Below are 19,030 nucleotides of genomic sequence, written 5' to 3'. Positions count from 1 at the left end.
ACCAGATGTTGTAGACAACTGACCAAGCGGAAGCGATCTGAATGTTGTTTACTAATGTGCAATATTAACAATACATTTCCACATTTGAGATGATATTTATCTGTACTTTTGAATGGCATCATTAAATAGATGCGCTTGCATTGAATAACAGTACAACAAGAGTTGTTGTGTTATTGTAGTGATGGCGAAGTGAAGCTTTATGAATCAGTGAAGCTTTCAACACAATTGTATTGAAAAATGGCTCATCACTTGAAGCTTTTCAAATCAAAGCTCGATGGAGACCTCTGCTGGTCAAATTCAGGAAAATATTTCACAACCGACCAACACATGTATCCCCTTAAAGCAAAAATGAATGAATGATAGATGAAAACATGAAGGAATTAATGAATACGTAAATTGATACATAAATAAATAAACACGTTCTACTGCATAATCCATGTAACTAAAAAAACAATAAAGATAACATTTTACATTGTGGATTTGGACATTCTCCCTGTTTGTAAACAAGTATAACTCATAGAAAATATAGAAATAGAGGAAGTAAATAAATGCAGGTGCACACACTTTTGCACTTAGTCAATGGATAATGAAAATAATCATTTAGTTAAAGCCCTAATATAGATCAGTGGTGAAAACACTAAGTACATTTACTTAAGTACTGTACTTTTTGGGATATTTGTACTTTACTTGAGTATTTCCTTTTTAACTTCCACTCAACTACATTTCAGAGGGAAATATTGTACTTTCTACTACAGCATATTTATTTCACAGCTTTAGTTACTAGTTACTTTTGTAATGAAGATTTTACATAATGGATAATACAACTATTTCAAAACACAAAACATTGTTAAACATTAAACCAATGGTTTCCAACTTTTTTGGCTGGATTTATCTGGTGTCCCTGTAAATAAAACTGTGTATTAAGTTTTTCAAAGTAGCTCCACTTACAGAAACTACAACAGTAACCATGCTGTTTACACACTAATGCTTCAGTATTAATAACATAATGAAGTCAGATATAATAATACTATATAAACTTCTATGTAGTTAAAGTAAAAAAAAAAAGTATATGGAGAAAACATCTCAATGGCTAAATGGCTGCTATATGCCTATTTTACCACAAGGTGGCATTGATAGTCTGAAAACAGGCAAAGGCTTTTTCAAGTTGGCAAATCATCTCCCTGTCATATTGTACATGTACCAGCCTGGCCACATTTACTGTAAGTTTCCTCATGAGTAATAATAATACCTTTTTAATTTTTTTTCTTTTTTTCTTTTTTCTTTTTTACCTTTTATTTAATTGAACAGTGATCAGTTTTCCATTCCACGGCAGTTTAAGAGGGGTGTGTGTGCATGTAGTATATTTACATAATTTATTGGTGATGATAAAGTGTGTTCTTTTTTTTTTGGCCGTGTGTAGTAGTTTTTTATTTATGAAGTATTACAGACTGTCCTATGTGACAGGGATAAACACACATCGGTCTTGTGCTGACTTAAATATTATTGTGTATACAACTTCACCTTCAGGTTTCTGAATCTGATGTCATATCCTGCAGGGCACTGGAAAGACTTGGCAGACTTCCCAGCAGCACAGCCTCCTGGGGCTGATTCAGCCAATGTTCCCACCCAGGAATCCTGGATGTCTGACAGGAAACAGGCCCAACTCTCAAGGACGCTATAAGTCAGCCTCTCCCCTCTCCCCTCACCCCAAGTCTCCCCCTCACCCGAAAACCTCTCCCAGGGCCATTCTTTATGCTTCTCTCAGACAAACTATCTTACAAACAGACATTCTTTTTCACCAAACCCCATTTTCACCCTCCCTACCCTCTGCTCAGCTTCCCATCATAGCCCGGTCTTGCTTTAGCCTTTAAGCTATTGAACAATTTTATTAGGTAAGAGAGCAATGATTAATGGCTGAGCAGCATCTGCATGTACAATTTTGTACTTTCATGATGAGGCTAGTGTTTTTCTGACCTTGTCAGAGCATGTTTGGATTAAATGCTGCAGTTTGAGTGCTTCTTGTAGGCACAATAGGGCGACATCTCAGGACCTGCAGACAAGCCACAGCTGCAATTAAATCAGAATCAAACTCAAGCCCACAAAATGGATTCTTTCATTATTTCATTTATTTTATAAAAAGGGAATGCAATTACAAAATGTTTATGTACCTACATTAGTGTTTCAGATTGTACCGGTTTAACACAGGCAGCGTGCTACTGGACACACAAGGCTATTGCACACGAGACATTTCATACAACACAAATCATACATACTGTACAAAGATACATACATACATACTTACAAACATACATAGTTTTTCATATATTTATCATAAAAAAATCATAGAATCAGGCAACACGACAAAGTGATAGGTACATAGATTTAAACACCTCTCCATCTGAAACAAACTGGGGGAAAGCAAACATCACTGAAGCTGCCAAAGTGCTTTTCACCATTTCTACTTGGCCATCTAAATGTAAAGGTCAAGAAAAAACACAGAGGGAGAGAAGAATTCTTAAATGTGTGTCTACAGGATGAACATTAGTGTAAGTTTGAACAACAGGAACCGGACAATGAAAAACAGGACTTCCTATGGCTGAAGGAAGTTGCGTGTCGTAGGATGTCATAGAATGAGGATGAAGCTAACCTCCCTGGGAGGCAGATTCCCCCTGTGCATTTGAAAAAAAGAATTTCTCTTATTTTGTAGGGGAGGCGTGGGGTCTTTGAAAAATGAGATTATATCTTAAATTGCATATGGCATTATGGCTCGCAAATTAAACCAGGATGTTCACAACAAGTTCTTGTTCATGGTGCTATTTAAGACTTCACAGTGAGGGTGACCTACCCTGTGTATCCCACTCTCCGATCGTCAGTGACTTGGTAATTCAAAATAATGATCAATAATACTGTCAACAATGGAGCGCCTGCCCCAAACACTTCATACATACATTCAGCCTAATTCCCCAAGAGGAAGGCACAAACAGAGACAGCACATTGCTGCTATGTTGCTACAACACTGTCAGGACATTGGTCCCATTAGTCAAAGCTGCTGGACAGCTGTCAATGAGTAAAATTCATCAGTGCCAACTCACTTCAGGAAATGTGCTTTCTGATTAGGCCTTCCTCCACAGAAACTGTTAAGATACAAAAGACAACAGTAAAAGCAAGAGGGACAGATTATGACGGCGAATGAGGGAAGGGGTGTTAGTGATGGAAGCTGGAGCTGGAATATATCATACACATTAGTGCTTACAAACGAGTTAGAATTTCATGCAGTAAATGTAAGCAGATTATGCAAATTTGTTGTAGTTTATCAGATGGTTTAAGCAAGGTTATATAGGGAATATATAGCCCTGGTTTTGTTGAGGGAGAACTCGTGGTAGTATGGCTTCTGTGGAGTGCAGTGTGGAGTGAAGCTGATCACTGCCTTCGGTTCAGTAAGGAACGAGCGATGAATCTGTAGGCCTGATGTATACATATATCAGTGAAGGAGAGTAATGTGGTTCAACCTTACAAAGGACAACAATCACTGAAGTAATCTACAAAGTGCAACTCTGCAAGCTTTGCATTGACACAGTTCTTGAAAGGCCCAAAACAACTCACCATAACTATGATATTATGCATGCTATGTTTCCATTTTTTGGCTTTTAATAGGGTTTTACATGTTTAGAAAGAAAAACAAAATCAAGATGACAAGCGTATACATTTATACATTAAAATGGTTTGCAACTCCATATTAAGTGATGGGAGTACCCATAAAAAAAGCTATTTTCACATTTCTGAAAGTTCTCACCCTTTAAATTGGTTCCCTCTTGAAACATTGTGACTTACACCCACTGCTTGGGCGAATTGATTGAATGCTGATTTTGATTCTTCACACAAATTTGATTGTAATACAAAGAAGTCTGCATCGTAGAATATGTCTCTGCAGACAGCTGTGTCCCAGCCTCGCCAGGCATCTCAGTCCAGGGTGTGTGCTTGCTTCTCTCTGTCTCATCACAGCCTCTCATACTTGATCTCATATACACTCACACTCACACACACACACACACTCACACACACGCACGCACGCACGCACACACACACACACACACACACACACACACACACACACACACACACACACACACTCACTCACAAGCACTCTGATGTGTTTTGCACCACATTAGACACAGGTGGTACAATCTTGCATGATGGGTGTGGTCTGGTGTTCGAGTTTGTTCGTGCAGTGCTCCATGGAGCTGGAGCTCTTTAGAAGGACCAGACAACGGTCAGCGGGCCGCCCGCTTTGCAGCACCCCCCAGCAGCACAGCACACGCATGAACTCCTTTCTCATGTCCTTGCTGCGCAGCATGTAGATCACTGGGTTAAGAGCTGAGTTCAGAGTGGCAAAGCCAAAAAAGATGTCTGCTTTGGAGAGGATATGGCAGAATTGTATGCCGCAGGATGAGTCTAGGAGGAGGATGATAAAAGCAGGCAGCCAGCACATGATGAAGACACCCAGCACTATAGTGACTGTTTTCAAAAGGGCATAGGCCGGTGAGTTGGTTGCTTCCTGGTGGCTGGAGCGTACAATCAAATAGATCCTCACATAGAGGATGACAATAGAGAGTAGTATGATGCTGAAAATGGTTACAACAAAGACGATGTATATCTTAGAGTAGAGTGGCAACACGGCTGAGCATTCAGGGAGGTTGTTGATGCAGTTCCAGCCGATGATGGGAAGTCCTCCGAGCAGGATGGAGGTGACCCAACAAGCTCCTATCAGGAGGAACATGCGGCACGTTTTGTTGGAGCCGTACACTTTAACTTTGGTGATAGCAATATAGCGCTCTATAGCTATGGCCAGCAGACTGAAGACTGAAGCTGCCAGAGCGATAAACGCCGTGCCCTCCCGGATAAACCACTGCACAGGCACCAGCTCAAAAGTCCTTGACCCTGATAGAAAAATGTTGGCTATGTAGGCCGAACCTGCCAGCAAGTCAGAAAACGCCAGGTTGCCGATGAAGAAAAACATGGCAGAGTGGAACTTCTTGTTGCGGCAGACAGCGATGAGGACCAGCAGATTCTCCAGGATGATGATGGTGCAGAGGACCACGATGACAATGTTCAGGGTGGTGAGGTGTTTTTTATTCTCAATGAGCTTCTCCAGCTCCTGGGTGGTCATGTTCTTAGCAAAGGCATAGTAGGAGTGGATCAGACTGTTATTGTAGTACTGGGAATACTTGCTCTTCATGGTGACAGGGTGGCAGAGCACAGCGGCTTTACGGCAAAGATTCATTCACACAGTGGAGCCGTGCAGAGTGTCGACTGAGATAATCATTGCCTTTAAGGACAGGAAGAGGGCTGGGGAGGGAGACTGCCTGTCCCACAGTCACGTCTCAGGAGTCCTGTGCGGGTCACCTGCAGACACACAAAGAAAGAGAAGCCTGCATTACTCACAGGGGAAATTTTGTTGCACTAATGAAATAAACTGTGACAATGCAAACACACATTTTAAAAAAAGCAATGCACTCGCCCGAGTCAAAGTCCAACAAAAGCAAAACAAAGTATCTAGGCAACAACCTGTCTGTAGTCCAGTCTGCAGAGCGGAAACTAAACATTTTCTTAAATTCACTTGAAGAAGGAGCAGCAACAGGTCAGAGCTTTAAAATAAGAACCTGGGATCTAACAGATAAACATTCAACATGAGGGTAAAGAACGACAACCACATGTCACAAACGACTGATCACACAGTGAACACACTGCACTCACTGTGTCCATTTGGTACATCCCAAACTGAACTCCCTTGCAGGCAACAGTTGCAGCTTGTTGCAGACTAAAACAGATGGAGAGTCATAATCCAGTGGCTCATAAGGGAGTCGTACGTTATCATAAAAAATGACTCTGTGGGGGAATATTAACATTCAAAGATCTTCCCCCTCCCACCCACCCCCCCTTTTTTTTTTTTTTTTTCCGACGGTGAACCTGTGCAGGAAGAGTTCATCTTCAGGTGGAAGAATAAATGCTCTGTGAGGCTCTGTGGGTGCTGGCGCTCAGACAAAAGGCTGCGCTCGCAGTCTGAAGGGGACATTCCACCAACCCTGTCCGCGCACTCGGCTGTCAACACACGGTATTGTTGTGGGGAGCGAACCATTCCACTCCAGTGAGCTACCTCTTGAAACTTCAGCATAGCTTGTGGATCAGCCAGGCCTCTTCATCCTGACCCACCCCTTCCAACCAGTTGTGAAACGCTAATCAAATAGATACCTGAGAGGAAAAGGTGGGTGCTTGATTTGACATATTGCCATTTTAATTATTCAATAAACTAAAGATTCTGCACAGTTGTGTGTGTTATAATGAGGAATAAAGCGCCATAATTACTATAATAATTATGGCGCTTTGTGGGAATATGTTGCTACTAAGACAATGCATAAACAAATTTACTAGTGTGAAACCGATGAGGAAAACCTTCAACGTAATGAGGTGTAAAGTTTTATAATGATGAGCCAAAAGAAATTAAATTAAAATATAATAGAATAATTATCATAGAGGAAAAACCTCAACACAGACAAAAACAAAATAAAAGTGGATGCAGCTACAGGGCTGAAAACAAAGGAAAGTTGGAGGCTCTGGAAATCTAATTAGAGGTGGTGCTGGTGTCTTAAACCTGTCAAAAGTAACAGGATCCCTCTGCAGGCCAGCTCCAGAGGTAATTCAACACTGATGCTTGTCTTCACAACTAGCCAGGATGGCTGCAGCAGCTCTCAACTGGGACGCTTTAGTGGAAACTAGGGCCTGAACCTCTCCTCTGTTCTGCTGGGCTTTAACTCAGAACCTGAGAGACTGAACGATGGAGAGGGAATGAGACAAAGCCAGACAGAGAGCATGCATGTGGAACGGCATCTGGACACAAAGGCAGGAATCTGAGACGTCACTGATGATGAGCACATAGACAGATGCACGAAACTCATCCGTGTGTTGTGTTGCACCACAGAGCCTTACTCTACACGTGCACAGAAAGCTTTCTCCACTCACATGACTAGGTGTGACAGACACAGAGCGGTGTGGCAAAGCATTGCCTGCAAAGAGGCATTTTCTGCACACAGCTGCTATTGGTTGCCAGTAATAACCAGCACACCGTTTCCTCAAGCAGGAACAAAGAACAATAGTCTCCTTCAATGTGAAGAGCATTGCCCTTCAGCCTCAATAATGGGACAGCACACTTCCATTTGGCTGCTGCAACTGTATCATAGCAGGAATTTATTTACAATTCAGAGTGGCTGTATCAGGACAGCAGTCTCTCCCCCATCCCTTTTAGCTCCATTAATAGACACAAATAGGAGGCTTGAGGCTCAGCACATGTGCCAGCTGCAACAGCGCAATTAAATTAGTTAAATTATTGCAGCCTATAATGATTTTATTAATGGAAAAGTCAGCAGACATAGACCAGCTCTGTATCTCCACCGCCTCCAGCCTGCTAGGAGGAAAAAAAAAAAAAAATGTTGCTGCTTTTCCTTTGTTTCAATCTCGCTTTTTCTCCCTCTCTCAGCTCTGCCCAGTTTTCCTAGGACAGTTCTCTTTCCCATCTGTTGTGCAGACAGCTCGAGGTCCTCCTGACAACGCGGAGTCCTTGGTGTCTGTCATCAGGGGATTTCACTGTGTGTGGGAAACCTGACAGGCTGGTTTGCCTACAGCACTGTCTCGTCGCAGCCCTGCCCTGCCCCTCCACCTGCCGTGCGCCATTCAGGTGCTTCCAAGGCGGTTGCTCGACAGGAGTGGAGACTTCCTCCTATCTAACGCCTCCCTCCCTCCGGACCCATCGTCAAAGTCGTGCCCTTTGTTTGACATCTGGGACGACATGTAACGGCAAATTAAACAGTTCCAAGGTAAAATGTATAACTTGTTCTCAGGTTGTTTATGATTTAAACATGTCTGAGCTTCACTACATTTAAACTGTACTGAGTTGTGCATATACATAAGTATGTGGATGTTGGAGAACACACATCATTTTAAATAGTACACTCATTTCCTGATTTCTCCTGGATTCATAAGCAAATGTCAAAGTGCTGTGATGTGGGCGAAGGTGTAGCAACGCTACAGAAAGACAAATAACACAATATCCTGTCTGGATTTCACCATGAAGCTTAGACAAGATAATGAAAGAAATTACTGTAGACAGAAACAAGTTGAAGAGACAAAGGAAACCAAACAAGAGACAGGATATCCCTTAAGAGATCTCAAACGATCCTTTTCGTCACCAAAAATGTTACATCTTTCTCATCATTTGAGAAATGATTCAGAGATGCTCTTGTAGTGCATTGTCACGTAACTAAATGTTGACACAGTGTATTACACTAGGACTTTCACAGCTTTCTGCAACCACGCATACAGTGTTTCAGTAAACCACTGACAGTTGCGAAAAGCTGCACATAGTCTAGAGCATAGAATAGATTTTTCTTGACATCCAAAATATGATTCAGAAGGGACTGATGCTTTATTGCTGAAAGACGACCCTTGTTTCCTCCTAATCCTAACAAGACAGAAGTTTCCCTTTCCATCACGGGGCTGACGGCTGCACAAAAGCCTCTGGTGTTTTTCCCAGAAACACCTGATAAGCCCTAATTAGCAAACCGTCTGCTCACCAAGAAACCAAGGCAACGCTGGCCCATTACACCACCTGCTACCTGTCACACACTACGTACATCCGCTGCACTTTCTCTGTGCAAAAAGATAACTCCTAAAATAAAACCCTGACGAAGCATGCACGCCCAGATTTTTAATGTACACACACACACACGCACACGGTCTCACTCACACGAACAATGATGCACAGATATTTTTGGTCTAGATAAAGGGCAGTGGCTGGCCTCGTGCTTGGGTCGTCTATGTTTTTAGCTTATCTTCTTTACAGTGAAGTGTGTCTGCTGTTTGCTTACGTAGAATCACCTCTGTTGAGCTGTTTGTGGTCTGAAACATCCTGTAACACATCTTTCTCCATTTGCCCTTCACACTCCCTGCTTATAAGTCACTGTAATGGCAACACAGCAAGAGATTCAGCATCTTTTTTTTTTCACAGCATGACCAAGTGTTTCTTCACAGAATGAGCTCTAAAATCACCTATGACACTAAAACAGAAAGGTCTGGGACTAAAATATTAAAAACATTAATCATGTATATTTTCCATTTTAAGGAAATTTAATGGCTTCCTGCTCCCTCTAAAAGACGCTGGGCTTTTCTTCTGTAATAAAGACTTAATCTCTCTAACAGTCACAAGGAGATTCATCATGGATACACAAAAATCATCTGCTGCTGTGATTTGTTCTTTCCTGTTCAGTTTCGCATCAGGGAGTAACTGATCTCCGAGACTCCACACCCCTCTTCTCCTCTCAGCGTCCGGCATCTTCTAACTGACCTGGCCACCAAATGATCAGTCCTCGTTTGAGAGAGAAATACATGCATTTCAGGGAAATAATGACCGTGCCTGAGCAACTGCTGCGATTGAGATTTCAGCTGAACAGCAGAAGTCATGTTTCAAGGGAAAACATCAGAGTCTTTGCACGAAAACAGGATCTCATGTTAACCAAGGGGCTTTTTTTTTTCTTGCGTATTTGAAATGGCATAAACCAAAAGGTATGATGCACTGCGTTAGAGGGGAGGTACAGCAGACATGCTGTGACGCTGCTGGGAGGAAAATTCCATATGCAAAGTGCAGCGGTGTAGTCTCAAAGTTTCCCCAGTCAAGTGTTGACATGTCAGACACACAGGAGAAAACACAGCTATTACCACCACAAAATTTCACCACTGCTGCCACAGGAGCTGCTACCACAGCCGGAAATTACTAAAATGAAAGATGCCTACAGAACACCCACAGCCATTCGCATCTCTTTTCCGTTTCAATTCATCTGCAGCAGCATGGCACACTATATGTGTGTGCATTTAAAGTGAGAGCTCAGTGCCCCTCTAAGCCAATGCATGCACATATGGGCCCGTTAAAGTTGCCTGTTTTTTTTGTTTTTTGTTTTTTGTATCAAGCAGCTCCATGCAATACCGCTGTGTAACCACAGAAAACACAGGGATGGACTGTGTCTGCTGGCAGGTGGCTGCAGTGTCCCCCTGCTGCTCTATCCATCACTGAGCCCCGGGGCTCTCTCTCTCTGCGTGTGTGTGTGTGTGTGTGTGTGTGTGTGTGTGTGTGTGTGTGTGTGTGTGTGTGTGTGTGAGATCTTTTCACATGAGCATAGCAACACTATTGATTGACCACTCTCAGTTTCCACGAAAAAAAAAAGCTTTCATGTTTCCAGTATCACTGTAACTGGGATGAGGAGGATTCATGTTGCTGCTGTGACCAAACTAAGCCTGGTCCTTCAAATGACCTTGGTCACTGCACAGACACCGAAAAGCCAGTTTACTCTCTTACTTAGCAGCGTCTGTTCTATAAGGTGAGAATAAAAGCACAACAGGTCTTACATGGTCTGTCACAAGCTTATCTTAAGCCATTGCTCTTATCTCTGCTACACTCCACAGCTGACATGAAAAACATACACTTCTGAGGTCAAACTAAGCACCAGCAACCTCACCTTTATACTGCGGTACAAAGTAATAGTTCTGTCACCCAAAGAGAAAATGCATTCACCTCCAAGTCCTCATGACGCAACCTCCTGTCACTATTCACACGACTAGATTCCACTGCACGTTTTATTCAGCAATCAACAGTCAGTAGTGAAGCTAAAAGTGCTAAACATGCAGCCACTTTAGTTCTTTCTTATCTACTGATATCCACAGATATCTACAGATGTTTACTGAAACGCAGTCAAAGCATTAAAATTGCTCTGAGACAGACAGGCTGATTCGTTTCTGGCAGTGATTTCACACATTGTAGCCTTGTGCTCAAGGGACAGACATGTGGGTTGGGACCAACGCGTCGGCTGGAGCTGTTGTTTTTGAAACACCAGCGGCTCGTGAAATCACCAGACAAATGAAAAATAAGAGGTTTTCAGGGGGAAATGCAAACGAGAGAGAGAAGAGAGCCTGTTTCAGTGTCGCGCCGTGACATGCACAGTCGAGAGGCAGAACAGACTGAGAGATACGAAACAGGGGGCCTGGAGTATCTCACTGTTTCTTGCTTGGAGAGGAACTCATTTTGAGGAACAACAAGTTTAACAGAGAAAATCAATTGGCAAAGGAATGTATGTAGCCCGCCAAACCATGCCACATATGATGTATACAAATCACATCCTTTTTTTGTGACTAAAAATACAGAAATACAGAAGTATTTATTCAAATATAGTATCGTTGTCATGATACATCATGGCATTAGATGAAAGGTAAAATACAAAACAGTTCCTTTTTACCAACAGATTAAACTGTTCCTTTTTGTGATTTCAACCTGTGTTTGAGGTTTAATTTTAGCTCCAAGAGCAAACCGTCCTCTCTCTTTGTCTGTTATTATGCTAACACATTTATGCTTCATTAAAACCATGTATAAGCTGCTAGATATTAGGGAAGTGGGGGGTGTCCCCAATACACCGGCTTTCATCATATAATTAGGGATTACCCTTTCGCTCGTCAAACAGTTTGACAGTTTGGGTACAGCCTCTTCTGAGGGGTTCAGTCTGTCAACACAGTTCAGTCAGTGACCAAAACTGGAAGGTTTTTATTATTATTATTTTTTTAAATCTTTACTGTGTGTTTCATGGTGGCTCGTCTTGTTTTCTCTTCCTCCCCTCAGTGAGTTAGTCTCTGCAACATCGCAGTGCTTTATTTATGGCAGCTGTTCATGTGCTGTTCATGTGCTGTTCACGTGCTCTGGGGCTCTTTAGGGTGGCAGCGAGTTGGAGCTGGAGACAAAGAGCTGCGTAAAGAAGGGCATCATACAGCCTCAGGAGCCATAACCCAATGACCGGCAACCCCCACCCCCCCCACCCCCCACCAGCCTCTCAGGCGCTCAAAGGGTGGCGCCTGAGAGGCAATTACTGTAATACCTTCACCCTCGTACCGTGCCTGTCAAGTTTAGTAACTGGCTTCCAAATTATTCATGTTTTAATATCACTCTACTTTGCATATTTCCCTTTCATGCTGGTCCCTGATTTGCAGAGCCACATCATCCTCACTATAACACCCCCAACCACCCACCCTCCGCACCCCTCCTCCCCTCATATATTTTAAACTTCACCACAGAGATCAAAAGACAAGGCCACAAAGAGGTGCTTAAATGCACATCAAGCAGGATTTATTTAGCACACATCTGGAGCAGACATGTTCTTATAGCCCCCTATTAAAGACTTCATTACAGCACACACTGTGCAATCAGATCTGACTCCAAGAAACGCTTCGCTGAGAAACTACCCTAAACCACCCTCATAGAGCTGCGAATGTGTCCTACATCCTCTCGTCACTGATAAAAATGTGTGTGTGATGTTTCATGTAGTTTTGCTCAGAACAGAAAACAGAAGATAGCACCATTACCATCCTTATCATTAACCGTTGAAGACACATGCATGCTTTTCTACAGGATGTGCGAAGCTTCCTAAGATTCGTTCAACATGAGAAAGTGAAGTTCAAGCTTGACATGGAACTGCGGTAAACCACAGACAAAAATGCTCAGCCGTTTATTTTTCTGATTTGCATGTACAAAGGTAAGTTAATGTTAACCACATGGCGCCTTTGGTGCAGACTCCTGATGCACATGCTAGCTGGAGTGACACAAGAAGAGTCAGCTCTGGCCGATCCGCATTAGAAGCCTCAGGTCTGAAGGCTGAGTGTGCTTGATTCAGGTTTCAGCCACTCTGGCCCTTCTCACACCTTCCCATGTTCTTGTCTTTACAATGAGGTCTCCTCTAATGAATGGCTTTGAACCTCCTTTTAGACCTCCTTTGTCCTGGATCCCTGCTCCTATTCTCCTCTGTTGCTAGACCTTGAACTCCACCCCTTCTCATGTTCTATTGCCTCGTTGGGAAACTGCGCGTTTGCCGTGAGAGAGTTTATGATTGTTGCGTGGCGTGCCAATGGCAACATGAGACATGACAACATATATCCATTGTGCTGGCTGTATAGGTAGCGTGGAGGGTTGCTGTGACGGTGATGTTGCAGTGATTTTCAGTGCACCGAACGTTACCCGTAGACAGTCAGGAAGTCAGCATGCCAGAATCAGAGACAAAGCAAAGGAGAAGGTGCTGACAACAAAGCAAAGCGCTGCACGAGGGAAAAATGATACCATCTACACAGGCTAACACACAGGGGCACAAAGCCGCCCTGATTGCCCACTGATAAGATGATGAATTGATGGAGGCCCTCCATCTCTCCTCATGGTCCAGCATAGCAAAACAACCCCAGACTCCACTGGCAAACACAGATCCATTAAACACAGCTCTGTTATTGGAGAAAAACACGGTTGCCTGGAGAGAGAATATTGTTGTGTCCACACAGCCCACAGTTTCTCCTCAGTATTTAATATAATTTAAGAATTTCTTGCGTTGAGGAGCAAATTTATTTCTTGAAAAACTCTTGTAATGTCAACATCAATCAGCCTCTCTGACATGAGGACATTGTATCTTACACTGAAAATATATAAATATATTTTACAGTTACAACCTGCATTTAAAGACCAGTGAATGTGTGCCTGGAAAGAGACTCGAGGGTATTTAAAGTTACACAGTTTTGGAAGGATACTATGTCTGTTTTTTTTCCTGGCAACATTACACAAGTACATTTAAAAAAAAAAGAAAAAAAAGAAATGGCCCTATAGTAAATAACTCAGTTTTACCGAACCTTATGCAAGGTTTGGGTAGAGTGGATTGTCAGGGGATCTTCTGCAAAAATATCAAACAGGTCAGAAAGCGAGCATTGCTGTAGCACGAGACAACAGCTACTTGACTTTGACCTAAGTGAGGCTCATCTGAAATGGACATGCTGGAACAGTCGTCATATTAGTTTAAAGTAAACAACATCCACTTCCACTCAATCTGTCTGTTGCAATGGAGCAGTCTGGCCTCTATCATGACCCGGCTTGTGTTTGGCTGGAGGTTAATTCCATCGTGTCTTTAAGCCTGGAGAGACTGAAGCTGAGGCCTTTACAAGATAAACAATCTTAATAGCTCTTTCTAACAAAACAGGCCACAGTTTTTCAGTCATTAGAAAAACTGAAAGAGCTTTACGGGAGGAGAGACCAACTTTCAGCTCCAAACTAAATGAATTTCTTCGACAGGCTCTCACTGGCTGCACGGGGGCAATCCAAAATCCAAGAAAACTGTCTCCAGCTTACTTCTGGATCTGGGGAGGTGGGGTGTTGAAGTAATCCTGTTGAGTTTTCCAGCTGCACAAATAAAGCTGACTGGATAACAAAGGCTTCCAAGAGGGAAGGAGAGGGGGAGGAGGAGGTGGAGGTCTCCAACTCCAAAACCACAGCATCTTCATGTGTACCTGCTCCAACGTCGCTCCAGAGCGAGTGCTGAGAATGATCAGGAATCAGGAAACCACGACATGACCACACTGATTAAGGCTGCCGCAAATACAGACAGTATGAGGTTGTTCCCATCCAGTACATAAATCACAACGGTGTAACCTAGAGGGAGGCAGTTACCAGAAACCCCGTACTCAATCTGCTTGTCTTTGTCCCTGAAGGATGTGTAATGTTCATGTCTGTGGAGCAGTGTTGCATAATGAAAAATGCCAGTCAGAGCTCTGAAAACCATTTTCTGCATTACTTCCAACTGACAGCATTTCGGAGCAAAGGCTGGTCGGAGCTTGAAGTGTGACAGGAGAACAGCCTTATCCCCGCCCTATAGAAAGCATCAGGAAATCCTGGCATGCTGCTACAAGCATTAGCGCCTGGTCATGGGGGGTCTTATAGTTTGTCCCTCAAGTGGAACAGGAATGTAACAGGAGACTTTAAAGCTAATGGATTCTTTCACTGGGTAAAACATCTTCCTAAAATAGTCACTCACTTTTTTCTTCTCCACCAAATATCAGCTTATGTAAATGTTTATATAATAATCAGAGCAGCACTGACAGCATCTTCTTGAAACTCAGGGAGGTTGTTTTGAGAAGGAGAGACAGATAGGACGAATAAGTGTGCATGCATATTTCTCTACCTGCCAGCAAAGAGCAAACACAGCCTCTTGTGACATCTTCTTTTCAAATGTGTTTACAAATGGGGTAAAAAGCAGAGGACGCCATATTCATTTCTCTGATCTGAGACACTCCCAGCTCTTGGCTGTGAATCAGAGAGCTACATGCTGTCAGCTGTGTGTTGTGACTTGCGCTCGGGCAGCTTGCGAACAGAAGGCGTTTATTTTGCTCCAGCTGCCACACCCAAGGAAAGTGTTTTTCAGGCAAAAGGGGGAGTACCAGCTCGAACTCCGAGCCTGTAGAACCCAGATGGCCGTCCGCAGAACACTATTAATATCCCAGAGAAAAGCCCAGAAGTTATGAAAGTTATGTATGCAAACTCTGACTGGTTTCATTTATTAACCAGGTAGAGGCCAGGGTGCCTCTGGCAGGTCGCTCCTCTGATCTCTCTGTGTTGTTCACCTTCCAGTGCGGCTGAATAAAGTGGTGAGTATACACAACAAAAGAGGAGCCAGTCTCCCCAAGGAAAAGCCTTCTCGCTGCTTCCTATTAGCAGATCGCTCCCAGGCCTGAGCTGAAACCTGAGCATCCTTCAGAGATCGACACCACCCACCCACCACCCATCTCCGCCTTCAACCCCCTAGTGACCTGCTCCATCAAAAAAAAAAAGCCCTGCAAATCCAGTTCCCACCACTGAATTACCATTAATTTATTTATCCATCCATGCATTTATACATCTATTTATTTATTCAACTCATCTATTTGTCTTCATTTCTCACGCTATCCTGGGCAGTCCCCATTGAGAAGGGTCCGATTACAGCAGTCATGGTGTAGAGGAAAACAGGGCCACTGTGCACAGTGAGCTGGGTCAGCAACACACAGATCCTCAACTCATGATGTCATGGGCTGCTGGACTGAGCCAGTCTCCCTGCTCTCTACCATAAAAGATTATAAAGTTCCTCTATATAGACTGGTAAGACTAACACCATGTGTGCTCCTTGTCTGTGAAAGGCTGCGTGTGCCTTGATCTGTGGAGTGTCTGGCCAATAAGCTGTCGCTGTTCACAGCACCCTGAGGTTACACTCGCCAAAGCCAAGGATCGTGAATATGTGAATGCTTGTGTGAAGAAGCCTGGCAGTGGTCGGGCCTGGTGGGGTTGTGAGTGTTGTTCTGGTGTAATGAGCCATGTGGTCACATGTGTTAAACGCGGACGGTTGGCAGGCCGTATCATGCCCTGTCTCCTGCCCAGTTCAAGGCATGCTGGGAGAAGCACCTGAGTGCGTGAGGGACCGTGCATGCCCCAAACAAACCAAGCTGCTCTAACACAAACCTAGCATCAATGAACCTGCTGACAGAGCCTTCGACACTCGATAGTCTTAAAACCACTGCCCGTGCTTCCTCTTCACCCTCCACTACTGATGTTATCACAGTAAGATGTTTACCAGTCTTAATTCAACAAGCTTGCATCCATGTGCGTTTGAGAGTTTTGCTTCTGCTTGGTAACCTCAACTGGGCTTCGAGATAATGTCACCAAGCCTTTGCATTTCCCCTTCGCAAGCCGTAGCTTGTCATGGTGTGGTGCAAGCTAATGAGCAACACACCGTGCAGACTGAGCATGACCCACCACAGGAGAGAGAGGATGATGGACGGGAGCTTTTATCTGGGCAATAAACATTAGTTCCTCCACCTTATCATCTTATCTCACTGTGATTTGAGGATTCTCTCGCAACAGGATGCCTCATGACTGGGCTGCTGACACTTATGCATCCCTCTCTGCAGGGTTAACTCTACTGGACACAATCAATCTGCTGTTTAGATAGCATGGCCTTAGAGTGCTGATAAGGAAATGTAACTACTAGGTTTCCAAGAGATGGCACAGACACAAGTCTGCAAATGTTTAAAACAACTTGGAATTGTACACCAACGTAGCCACAACTAAAATCCACCAGCCTGTAATACTAATGTATGTCACTGTGACAGTGTATTCAAATGTATATTGTTATCTTTCACTCATTTTAAATCTCTGACAACAATACACTGTGTTAAGTCGTTGCTGAAGCTCTGTGCTGCCTTCCTATAGAGAGCACATCTCCAACCACATGAGCTTAACTCCGGTACATTGGGGATAATGGGGGCTTTTGTCTTATTAATACATCCTTTCAATACAATGGCTTCTTTAGAGTGACGGATGAACAAGCCTCAACAACATCGTAGGGGTCACAGCGCGAAGAGGGAAGGGGGGGGGGCGGGCACAGCAGGCTGCGCAACGGCTCCAAGGACCTGTGTGTGTGTGTGTGTGTGTGTGTGTGTGTGTGTGTGTGCGTGTGTGCGTGTGTGCGTGTGTGCGTGTGTGTGTGTGTGTGTGTGTGCGAGGACGCGCCTGGAGCACACGCTACTCACCTCAGCCCCAAACATCAACAACAACAACAACAATAACAGCTACACAGACTATAATTCACCCTCCCTGTATGATCGACAGCCGTGGAGCCCACGTGTTAATATTTAACACCGCACAATATTATTCATTAAAACACACACACCCACGCATTGTTATAACAAACGCAGCTGTCACACGGAACATCCAAACCCTCTCCGTGGGTGCAGCAGCGGTGTCTCTGCTCGGTGGTTAGTAAAAGTGCAGTGGCGTGTTGCTTCATCCTGTACTGGCCACGCTGCTGCTGTCAAAAGGTGTTGAGTGAGTCAAAGACACATTTCGAGACTTTGTGCGTCAGTCCCAACTTTCATATCTTTTCCAACACGCCTATCTGGTCGTTGATGATGTTGATGGTCAGGAGGGGGAACCTCGTATAGTATGCCAGTAAAGATTCTCTTTCCCAATAACCCAACTCCCATTTACTGTTGAGACTGAACTCTGCAGCGCGAGAGACACATCGGATCCTTTTGTTAGGCTGCTGCAGCGCAGACTGTCACACCAACCACACTTTAAGACGGCTACTCACCCCATGAGAGATACAGTAGTAGTAGTAGTAGCAGCAGCAGTAGTAGTAGAGAGCAGCGAAAAGACGCTCCGACAGAAAATATTTGTCTCCAAACGTCCTCACATGTGGTCACCAGTCTCTACAAAAGCTGGCGACAAAAGTTCAGCGCTCTCCTCCTCTGCTGCTCCCGGGTCGAGAAGCAACGATGACAATCAAAACTTTCGTACAGGGCTCGGCGGCGGCGGCGGCGGCGGCGGCGTGTCTTGTCTAGTCAGTGGTAAATCCATACCCGGTCTGTGCGCCACAACGGAAGATCCCCGAGCGCGCGGCGACCCCCCCCCCCAAAAAAAACAAAACAAAACAAAAATGTATATGACGAGAAATGAATGAGAGCAGAGACCACACTTTCCCCTTTGTCGCTCTAATCCACCAGTCCGTCTGATCGTCCCTCTGCTCTCTGGGAGCACACAGCAGTGGGAGCACAATACGCGTACTGACACAATACGCGGTCTGACACACACACACACACACACTCTCACACACAGACACACACACACACACAGGCACGCGCGCGCAAGGGAGAGCGAGAGAGAGACAGAGAGACAGGCGGTATGAAAACGTCATATGCTCTTAAAGGAGTGTGTGGACTTATTAATATGATTCGGACAGCAATTAATATGGAAAATAGTTGTTAGGCCTATTTCTGGAGCTTTTCCCCCACTCCGGAGCACACAAATGAAGTCCAGATGTTCCACCTCCTCACTTCCTCTTTCCTAACGAATCCCAGCATGAACCAGAGTCCACACTTTTCAACTCACCCTGGCTCATTCTCCCTTGGGATCAGTGGCTGCAAATGAATGTAGCTCTATTACAATGCAATGGAATTCATATAGGCTAGTGTTAAAGGAGCATGGCAAATAATCACTGGTGTTTCACATTATCACATCACATTATTTTTTATATTTGTTGTTTCTCATGAGTTATTGTTGTCATCTTCATGTGTATCCCCCAGGTCTGCGTGAGTACAGGTGTCATAAAGATGA

At 44.0% G+C, this 19,030-nt stretch overlaps 1 protein-coding gene across 1 annotated transcript; it reads right to left on the bottom strand.

Annotated features, from left to right (window-relative positions):
* Positions 1–2,116: 2,116 nt before the first annotated feature.
* Positions 2,117–18,472, bottom strand: s1pr2 (sphingosine-1-phosphate receptor 2). The gene is made up of 2 exons (XM_022739740.1): positions 18,009–18,472; positions 2,117–5,403 (listed from the first exon to the last, which is right to left on the bottom strand). The coding sequence occupies exon 2, from the start codon at positions 5,279–5,281 to the stop codon at positions 4,166–4,168; it is 1,116 nt and encodes a 371-aa protein (XP_022595461.1). The 5' UTR covers positions 5,282–5,403; positions 18,009–18,472; the 3' UTR covers positions 2,117–4,165.
* Between the last annotated feature and the right edge of the window lie 558 nt (positions 18,473–19,030).

This window comes from Seriola dumerili, unplaced genomic scaffold, assembly GCF_002260705.1.
Source record: "Seriola dumerili isolate Sdu_G_001 unplaced genomic scaffold, Sdu_1.0 BDQW01000044.1, whole genome shotgun sequence".
Classification (NCBI taxonomy): domain Eukaryota; kingdom Metazoa; phylum Chordata; class Actinopteri; order Carangiformes; family Carangidae; genus Seriola; species Seriola dumerili.
The sequence above is the reverse complement of the archived record's forward strand: the minus strand, read 5'-3'. Positions and strand labels throughout refer to the sequence as shown.